General features: G+C 49.0%; 1 protein-coding gene across 1 annotated transcript in view; it reads right to left on the reverse strand.

Moving 5' to 3' along the window:
- Window positions 1-9224, reverse strand: part of ATG4B (autophagy related 4B, cysteine peptidase) — a gene marked incomplete at its 5' end in the record, with an annotated part of 13650 nt that extends 4426 nt beyond the window's left edge. The window contains 8 exons of the mRNA XM_009069498.1: window positions 72-150; window positions 1115-1311; window positions 4856-4935; window positions 5481-5553; window positions 6009-6110; window positions 6565-6663; window positions 8617-8688; window positions 9126-9224. Of these exons, the coding sequence (XP_009067746.1) occupies window positions 72-150; window positions 1115-1311; window positions 4856-4935; window positions 5481-5553; window positions 6009-6110; window positions 6565-6663; window positions 8617-8688; window positions 9126-9224 (801 nt within the window). The remainder of the gene's footprint in view (window positions 1-71; window positions 151-1114; window positions 1312-4855; window positions 4936-5480; window positions 5554-6008; window positions 6111-6564; window positions 6664-8616; window positions 8689-9125) is intronic.
- Between the last annotated feature and the right edge of the window lie 673 nt (window positions 9225-9897).

The raw sequence follows: 9897 nt of genomic DNA on the forward strand, positions 1-9897 counted from the left end.
GCAGAAGAGATGTACCACCCCACAAGCACTTTTTAGCCGTGGGGAGCATTTACAGTTCTCTGGGCACTCACCTACATAGCCAATGAAGTAGTGAGCACTGTTTGGCTTCCCTCCGATCACTCCCAGGGACTGGGGCATCATGAAGCAGTGCTGGAAAAGCAACACAGAGAACACACAGCTGACAGACAGTGAGACAGCAGGTGGGAACAAAGGCAAACATCCAAAAAATGCAGTGGGAAAGAAGGACAGGGACACAGAAAATTGGCAACTCTAGCAGCAGAACCAGCCACTCCTGGGGAAAAGCTCCATCAAAAAGGCTGAAGGCACAAGGCCTTTGAAGAACATAGAAGCAGCTCAAAGACACTTTTAACTGCTGACAGGGACACAGAGGTAAACTAAATAGAAGAAGCTGCACAACTCCAGGACTTGATATGGGCAAGTCCTGGCTCTGCTGCAGTCAGTGGCAAGATCCCTGGAGCTGTCCTCAGGTTGCAACAGTGCTCTTGGGAGGGAATGATCATTCAGGAAAGTTTAAGTTCCTTATCCACCTGCAGCATCCAAGCATGATCCTGAGCTAAGGGAGTAACCTCATGTTCATTTGGAGCTCTCTTAGCCATGCAGCTCAGGGCTTGCTGCCATTAGGACAAAGAAACAATGTGCACCCTGTCTTGCAGGTATTCCATGCACCCTAAGTTCTGCAGCCTCTCACTATCCACCCTGCAGCCCCTGCTGCTCCGGTGTGCAGCACCAGCTGCAGCCTCAGAGCCACAGAGAGTGTGCAGCACTGCATCAACTAATGCTCAGGTTACCACCCAGCAGGGCAGAGCTGTGCTGAACAAATGCTTCAGCAGGTTGGTACCAATTAAACACAAAAAGGGACTGAGATCAAGCTGTGAAGAAACATCCTGAAAAGACAAAAAGCAACCAAAAAAGGCCCAACCTCCACATTTTCCTGACTACACCCTGCAAGAACCTGTATCCTGACCTCTGATAATGGTTGTGTCTCAACACACTTTTCTTCTGCAAACAGGACAATTACTGCTGCCAATCACTTAATTCCCAGCAGGATCCTTGGGCATCACAGCAGCAGGAGCAGGAATTCCAGATGCCCTACCTTTAGTGTTTCAATATAGGCTTCATTGATCTCTGTGAGCCCGAGGCGCAGAGGTATCAGCAGCACCAGTGGTTTCCACAGCACCAGCCTCTCTCTGCCTGCCACATCCTCTGGGCACCCGTTGGAGAGCACCTCTGACTCCAGGGCAGGGCTTGCTGCAGCTCCAGCACACAGCAGGTGGGACTGGCACAGTCGCCCTGCTTTAGTGTTTCAATATAGGCTTCATTGATCTCTGTGAGCCCGAGGCGCAGAGGTATCAGCAGCACCAGTGGTTTCCACAGCACCAGCCTCTCTCTGCCTGCCACATCCTCTGGGCACCCGTTGGAGAGCACCTCTGACTCCAGGGCAGGGCTTGCTGCAGCTCCAGCACACAGCAGGTGGGACTGGCACAGTCGCCCTGGGGAAAAGGAACAGGAGCAGAAAGCATCAGAAATCACCTCCATCTCCAGACCTTGAGTCATTCCAGTCAAGCTCTGATCAACAACTGCTATTTACCAAATGCCAACAGCACAGTCACAGAGTGCCCTGAGCTGGAAGGACCCACAGGGATCATCAGTCCAACTCCGGGCCCTGCACAGGACACTCCAACAAACCCACCCTGTGCTCTTCACCACTGAAAAACACTTAAACACCAAGAAAAGCCTGAGGAGGTCCAGTGCTGGGATTGTGATGTGTGTGCTCCCTGCAGAGCTCAACCTTTCAGCTCAGCTCACCCCAAGCTTGTGCCAGAGCTTGCTGCAATCACAGTTCCCACTGCTGGGCAGCTACAGTGCAAACTATTCCAGAAGCTAAGCAACCACCTGTGCCAACAAGGTTGGACAAGCTGATTAGGAGATAAGGCAACACTCCAGAATTCACCAAGTGTGTGGACAGAGAGAGAAAAGTCTGGACTGTTCAACTTCAGAGGAGGTCATGGAGGATATGAATGAATTGGATGACGATAGAGTTGGCTTAAGACAGGAAATATTCTCCTGTAATTAAGTGCATTAACATGGCACCTGTCTAGAGCAGTTTAATTTTCCTAAAGTTCACTGAAACCTTCAGAGATTTTACTGAAGATCATTCAGGATGAGCAGGGTGATCAAACTCTGCCATTCCAACAGGAGCTCTGCCTCTAAGATATGGGGCAGCAGCACTTAATGGGCACACAGATGACATGAGCACTCTGCAGCCTCATTCTACAGGCTAGACAAACACAGCCAGGCTGTAATGCACCCAGTTATGTAAATCTTGTTCCAGAAACAACTCCAAGCCTCCCTGTCTCACTGGCCAATTTCATTACTTGATGGGTGTGTAAAAAACAAATCCCTAACCCCAAAGAAAGCCACAGCACTTTAATCAGGAAGCCGAGGCAATTAGACAAAATGCCAGAGGCTCAATTAATTCCTGGCCTAAACTGAATGCCCGGACACTCTAGCAGGTAGGACACGATGTAAACAGACACCTTCACCAGCCACTTCAGCTGGGTGTTTGCTCACTCCTGAGAGCTTCAAATGTAGCTGAAGGAGGAGAATGTCACACCTCAATTTAACCTAAAGCCTCAGGAGGAGGCACAACCTGCATGGAAGTTTGCAGTCTTCCCTATACTGTCCCTCCAGGAGGGAGAATGTGTGAGTATCTCATGCACAGACATAGTTACCAGAGGTCCTGAGAAAACTGAGTGTCACGATTTGTGGTAATTTCTCCTGTTAAAACAGGTTCTTTGCTGCTGTAGCCTGGCTGTCCTGATCTAAAATCAGCTGCCAAGCCAGGGCTGTTGCTGGATGAGGTGTTACTGCAGGTTTCCTCATCAGGCAAAGCACCTGGCAATCCTGCACTGTGGTTTGAACATACTTAACCCAAGTTTAAACAGCAGAGAGCTTGGCACAGACTAGGTTCACCTTGATCTTTGGCAAGCTCTGCAGTGCTGTGGTGCCACAAGCACAGCAGAAACTGCCTAGAGCTTCCCAGCTGGATCCAAACCATTTACTGCAAACATATTCCAAGAGATCTGACACGACATCTCTCCTGCTGTGGCTGCTGCTGTCATGTATTGGCTTTGCTGTCTTGGGACTTTTCTGATGCACAGGATCCTCCAATGCCCAGCTGAGAGCCCCTTTCTGATGGAACAGTGACTCAGAAGGGATAAAGATGGATGTTGCTTCACTGCTATAGCAACAGGCACTTCCTGTGAGCCTTAGGCTGAGCCCTACCAGTGACAGAATTAACAGATTGATGAAACAACATTCCTACTATCCATGTGTGTTTGGGACACAAGATGCCCAACACAAACCCACAGACATGTATGTAACACATCACAGCCACTCACACTGTGACTTTCAGGCCCTGAGCAGGTCCCTGAGGATCCACATCTGAGGAAAACCAACACCCCATGTGCTCATGACAAGCTGCACAGACACATCACTTGAACAGCCAGTGCTGCCCAGAGCCTGCAGAATACCCAAGCCTTGCAGACACCAAGCTTCCACTTTAAAAGTGATGTTTTCAGGCTTAAGATGAAAGATAAACCAAATTTGTGTTGACATTGGCCCTTGTTTATGCCAAAGGCATCAGCATGTGCCTTCACCTAAGGTCTGAGGCTGTGCTCAGTCAGATGCAACTGAGACCACCTGACAAGAGATGTGACTTTGTGCAGTGACTGTCCTGCACTCCAGGGGTAAATTGCTTGTTAATTGATTCTGGCTCTGTGGCAGCCAAGCCAGCCTAAATGATGCCTGCCACAGCCTCACCTGTAACCTTGCACCAGCTCCAGCACTCCATGGAGAGCTGTACCTGCTTCAGAGCACTGCCCTGGCAGAAACACTGCAGAGTTTGTGCTGGGTGAGCTCAGTGCCTCAGGAGTTAGCCTAAACAAGCCAAGGGAGGGCTGGTGAGGCCAGGACTGTGCAGGGCTGCAGCAACCAGCACTGCAGGCACTCAGCTTTGGTGCTGCAGCACTGCAGCCTGAGCAGGCAGGCAGGGGCTGGGCACAGAGCCTGCAGAGCCAGCCTAGGGGCAGGAGGCACCAAAAAACAAACCAAGAAGGAAAAAACCAAAAGAAATCACCAGTGAAGACTCTTTGAAACAATGAGAGATCCACTCCAGAGATGGATTCCCTTCTTATTCTCCTCTCTCTGCCTATTTTGTTCATTGTCCTCTTCAGTGATCTGTCCTAGTTTTCTTACCCTGCCTATGAAGAGAGACATTCCTACCCCACTGTGTGAGAGAGGAAGCAACTATTTACCACTTCCTACCTGTGGCCATAAACCAGTCTCACACTGCCTTCCAAGCAGCTCCCATATGTTCCCTGAAGGTCAGCAAATTTTCTCTCCAGATCCAGAGGACACAACACCAAGCCAGAGGCTTTATCAGATGAAGCAAGTCGAACAAGGACCTTCCTTGCCCTAGAACAGCAATTCTCACACTTCACCACAGTTCTCACAGGCCGTAGAATGGGTTGGATTGGAAGGGACTTAAAGCTCACCTTATTTCACTCCCTGCCATGGGCAGGGACACCTCCCACCAGCCCCACGTTGCTCCAAGCCCCATCCAACCTGGTCTGGAACACTCCCAGGGATGGGGCAGCCACAGCTGCTCTGGGCAACCTGTGCCAGTGTCTCACCATCCTCCCAGGGAAGCATTTCTCCATGACAGAACATGTACTTCATGCTTGTTGTGCTGTGCTACCACATGCTCTCCAGATCTTTTCTGGCTTCTTGTTGCCAGGGGATATACCACACTCTACTTCCACATGATACTTACGGATCTCTTCCATCACTACTGTGTTGTCCATGGCTATGTGCACTGCCAGGGAGCTCCACGTGTCAAAAGTGGCAAGTTTTCTACAGGAAAGTTAAAAAAAGCTAAGTAAGGATTACAACAACTACCAGGTAGAGGTGGTGATGTGTGAGAGAGGAAACACTGGATTAGGGGAGCCTGGTGTTATCAGTCCTGCTGTGTAGTGTGCTTTGATGCAGGCAGAGCTGCAGACTTCATCACTGCCCAAAGAATAAACAGGATTGCATTGGGATCACAGCTGGCAATCTGTCCCTCAGCAACCCTGATACCATCTCTCATTCAAATCCCATAACTGCAGGTCACCAGAAAGTGAGATAGCATCAAAAGGAAATAATAAATGGAAAGAAAATCCCTTTGCCTCCCCACACATCTCTCCTGATCCCCTGTACCAGACCCTGGGCTAACTCACCCCATGGCCTGACCCAGGGGAGCTGCTTTTAGGCAATCCTGGCCTACTCCAGGGAGCTACCAGCATGGGGAGAGGATGGAGGGTGTTATTAAAGGCAGTCCCTGAAAACTGGGAGGTACCACAGCACAAAGGACCCCACTGCCTGCTTCAAAAAGGTCAGAAGAAAAAGGCAGCACTTACTTGAGCACCTGCGCGACTGTGTTGGGTCCATACCACTGCCCTATGGACTTTCCCTCTCCAACTCCCATCTGGGCTGCACCACAAGAAACAAACAGAACCATGTGGTCAATAATTTCACCACACTGTGTCTGTTCCTAAGCAAGTTTGCATTCAACAGGGAAGAATTCTTACCTGGAAATGTCATTGAAAGGGCAGGATTGACCCTTTTGTGGGGTATCTCTGTGTGGATGGGGGTGGGAGGCACACTCTGAGGGGCTGTGGAGCAAATCCTTTCCCCAAAGTAAAGTGGTACAGCAATTCCAAGGGCAGTGTTACCTCAGGAGAAGCTTCCCCCTCAAGTGTTTGATCACCAGATCACCCCTGTAATCTGTAACCTGAGTTCTGTTGGCTGAAGCTATGGGTGCTTTGACACCCCGTGGGAAACACTGGAACAGTCTGCTTCCCTTTCATTTGCCAGGGCAAGTTTATATCAAGGTGAGATCCCTCCTTAATCCATTTTGCTCCTTCTGAGCACTTCTTTACTCTTACCTATCTGGTGGATGGAGTAGTAGCTGTCTTTTTTGTCAATGAAGGCATTCAGAACGTTGAAGTAATTATCCATCTGCCTCTTCCCTTTCATCCACCTCCAGTCTAAGAGAGACAATGGGATGAACAGTGAAACAAAATGTGGTATTTATTAGCAACCAGAGGCTGCAAGCTACAATCCTCTTCCTGGACATCAACCAAACAACCCGATTTTCATGTTGTTATCTTACTACTGGGCAGCTCAGGCATTCCAGCAGGAAAGGGTTAACTGTAGAAGGAAAGAAAGTATTCTCACAGCTGGGGTAAGGGAGTATCACCCACAGGAAAAGCAAACAAACACACAAAAATAGTCAGAAAATACCAATATCTATGTGGAGTTGTAGGCAACAGGGAAGAACCTGCTGCAGAGTTGCCAGCATTGTTCTCTCCACAGCCCTGGACTTGAGGAAACTGAAGAAGAGTCACAGAGCCCTCAGCAATTCCCAGCTGTGCCCTTGTCATCTCTGCCCTTACAAGTGCTGCACTTGTGGGAGTCAGCATGGGCTATGCCCTGGGTTACCTCTTCCCAAATGCCTGCAGACCAGAGCCTGAGCAAAGATCATCTGTCCACAGCGCAGCATACAGCCCCAGCCAGTGTCAGATGTGGGACCAGTTCCTCCTGGAGACAAGGACAGGAAATAAATAGGCAATGAATGGTAAAACAGGGAGGGGAATGCAGGGCAGCAGGTTCACCATGAGGCAGGGAATAAGGACTACCCTAGCTCACACACCCAAGGCTGAGAGCCAAAAATGTGGCTATCAATGAGTAACTTGTTGGCAAACCTCAGAAACAAATAAACATTGGCTGAAAGGGGAAAAAACCTTCAGAGGGAAATCCCAACAACCCAGCTGTGTTTCTCAGGAGCACAACAGCCCTCGAGCCTGGCTGCAGGCTCCCAGCCCAGTTCAGAGACACATTTCTGCACAGAGGTGACTCTTGTAATCCTTGTCTGGAGAAGGCAACTCATCATGCACCACAAATCAGTCCAAGGGAATCCCCACACCAGAAGAACTGTGACTGGGTAAGAGTCCAAAGTGAACAACATTGTTAGGCCAAAGAAAAGGCACCAGCCAAAATATACCAACCCACCCTAGCAGTGAGAAAAAAGACAAAACCTACATAATTTTGGAGGAAAAGCTGGATATTAACCCACTCTGGGAAGTCTGAGACAAAGGCCTCAAGGCTGGGAGCATTTCCCTGACAGAACCCCAAAAGGAAGCTGCTGCTCCTCCACTGCAACTCTGGCTGTTACAACCAATACTAGAGCTGAAATGTTCAGTGTGACCACAGCAAGTGAGCTGTCTCAGCAGCACACAGACACCTACAAGGCCTTGCAATGCTACTTTGCTCTTTTCATCCTGAGCAACTACTCTGCGCACAGGGAGACAAGGCACCCAGAGAACAATTTATTCCACTTCTGGATGGGCAGCAGCTGCCTTGTAGAACTTCACCAGTCACTTACAAGACAGACAACTTCCAAAAATGGGAATGCTTTACCAAATTACCATCAGACAGTCCTCTTACCCTTAGTATTTCAGTGGGCAAGCACAGAGGATTGCACAAGAGACGTCTGGGAGAAAAAAATACTGGGAAAGGTTTACTGCATGACATGCAAATCACATCTATTCTATAAGTGGGAAGTGACTCAGAAAACAGGGTCTGTCTTTGCCCCAGAGCCTTCAGTGACTCAAACAGAAACCCCAGCTGTGCCTGTGAGCCAGTTACACACATGCCAACCCTTCAGACTCAAACATGTGTTTAACTCTGGTGCACAAATGTGAGTTTGAAGGGATTAAACTGCATCAAAGATGTCTCAGAGCTTGTGAGGCAAAGGGTTTCCCAGCAGGGAAAGAACAGAACAGGCCAGAAGGACCAGTTACCAAGAAGTCTCTTTTCCAAACCTGAGTCATTTTCTCCACTGCCTGCTGGGGAGGACACTGAAAGGGGGTACAGATGGGGCCCACAATCCCAGTTACGTGCTCTTGGATCTCTTCTGATACACCTTGCACCCAGCACACAAAACCAAACCACAGGTAGAACCATGCTGAGTATCTTTAGGAACTAACTTGTCTTCCTTTGAGTTCCCTGGGAAATATTCTCCATATCACTACAGTTCCTGTGTGCAACAGCCACTTCAGGCATTTAAACCCTCACACACAAACAAAAACCTTACACACAGTCTAGAGCACATGCACAGAGGCAGCAATTCCTGTATCATATCTCTGCTTTCATCATTTAAATCCACTTCAAGACCATCATTAAATAATATTTCATATGAGACTTCCATGGGACCTAATGAACGTGGAGCACAAGAACTGCCTCACACTGTTCAGAGCAAGGATGTTCCCAGGTAAACTTCCCAAACTCCTCCCTTTTAAAGTCACTGCTATCCCTCATACCCAAAGGCGTGAGGAATTCTCATTATCAGATGCACAAAATGTCTGTCCTATCAGTTCAGTGAAGTGCATTTCATATTCTTATCAATGGAAATGATGTCATGCTTGTGGGGACTGTTTTATCAGGGATTATTATCACTTCCAGGGTGCCTTGAGGCTCCTTCACAGTACATACCAATAGCAGGGAAGTTCTTTCTGTAGGTGAACCAAAGCCGAGAGGTCACATCCGACAGGATCTCCTCCTTCTCTGAAATATGTCCAGCATTGAAAGGCACATGCATGAGGGGAGCACCAACACAGCTGAACCCACCTCCCACCCACCTTCCCCACGGACAACAGCATCCTGCCACTCACAGTCTGCACACTCAGGGAGGCAGAGCCTGGCTGAGGAACAAGGCAGTGCTACTGTGCAGGAAAAGCTTCCTTTTTACCCCAAAACTGCTGCAATCAACCCAAAGACACTATGGCCACAGGCAAATTGTGAAGCAGCAAACCATCTCCTTGCCTCTGAGCATCTCCCTGCATCCACTATCCTGCCCTCATGAGTCCCAAGAACTATGTGGTGACTTCCTGCACAAAAGTATCCCAGTGTCTGGTGAAATGGCCAGACAGGCAAAAACCTGGCAGGTAAAACCCAAGTGCCACATCACCAAAGTCCTCTGGAGCACTGGACATGCAAAATACCTGTAAAAACACTGTATTTCTGTCCAAGGATCCAAACAGGCTCTTTGGTCTCAGGGAAGTCTTCATACTCAAACCTGAGGGTGTCGTAGGTAAGAGTAGCTGGAAAGAGAAATAAGAAATTACAGAATTTCATAGCTTTGCCTTGGGTTTTAAACACCAGGCAGACCTGGAGAATTAGAGCTGCTGTGGCCCAGTAGCTCACAGCCAGAGCACATGAGCTGGCAAGAAACTGCCCTGCACCACCAGCTCTGGGAGGCACAGAGATGATGCAGCCTTGGCTCACTCCTGGCTGCTCCACAGGAAAAAGCAGAGGGATTTCCAGGTTAGACCAGCTCCAGGTTCTGCCCGGGGCACAAAACTTGTAACACTTCAGCTGGCAGCTGCACCACCTCCCACAACAGGCACCACTGGTATCTATGTTGAGGCTCTCTCCAAAGGAGCACAGTGGTTAAAATCCTCTTCCAGGGAACACAAACCTTGGGGGAGGGACGAAAAGCACATATCACCTGAAGCTGGGAACTAAACCTTGCTCTGCAGGTTAAACCTTGATGGGAACTAAACTAAGATGGGAAAGAAACCTTGCCCCGTCACTCCTCAAGAGTCAGTAAAGCCAGCAGGAGCCTTTGCAGGGGTCACATGTGTGAGAGACACAGAGCTGTGCAGATGTCCTTGTCCACAGGTGACAGAAAAACCTTGTGTCTCTTTTACTGGCTACCTCCACAGCACAGCATTCATCAAGGCCTAAATATCCTCTTTCAGGACCACCACAGAG

This window comes from Acanthisitta chloris, unplaced genomic scaffold, assembly GCF_000695815.1.
Source record: "Acanthisitta chloris isolate BGI_N310 unplaced genomic scaffold, ASM69581v1 scaffold4292, whole genome shotgun sequence".
Classification (NCBI taxonomy): domain Eukaryota; kingdom Metazoa; phylum Chordata; class Aves; order Passeriformes; family Acanthisittidae; genus Acanthisitta; species Acanthisitta chloris.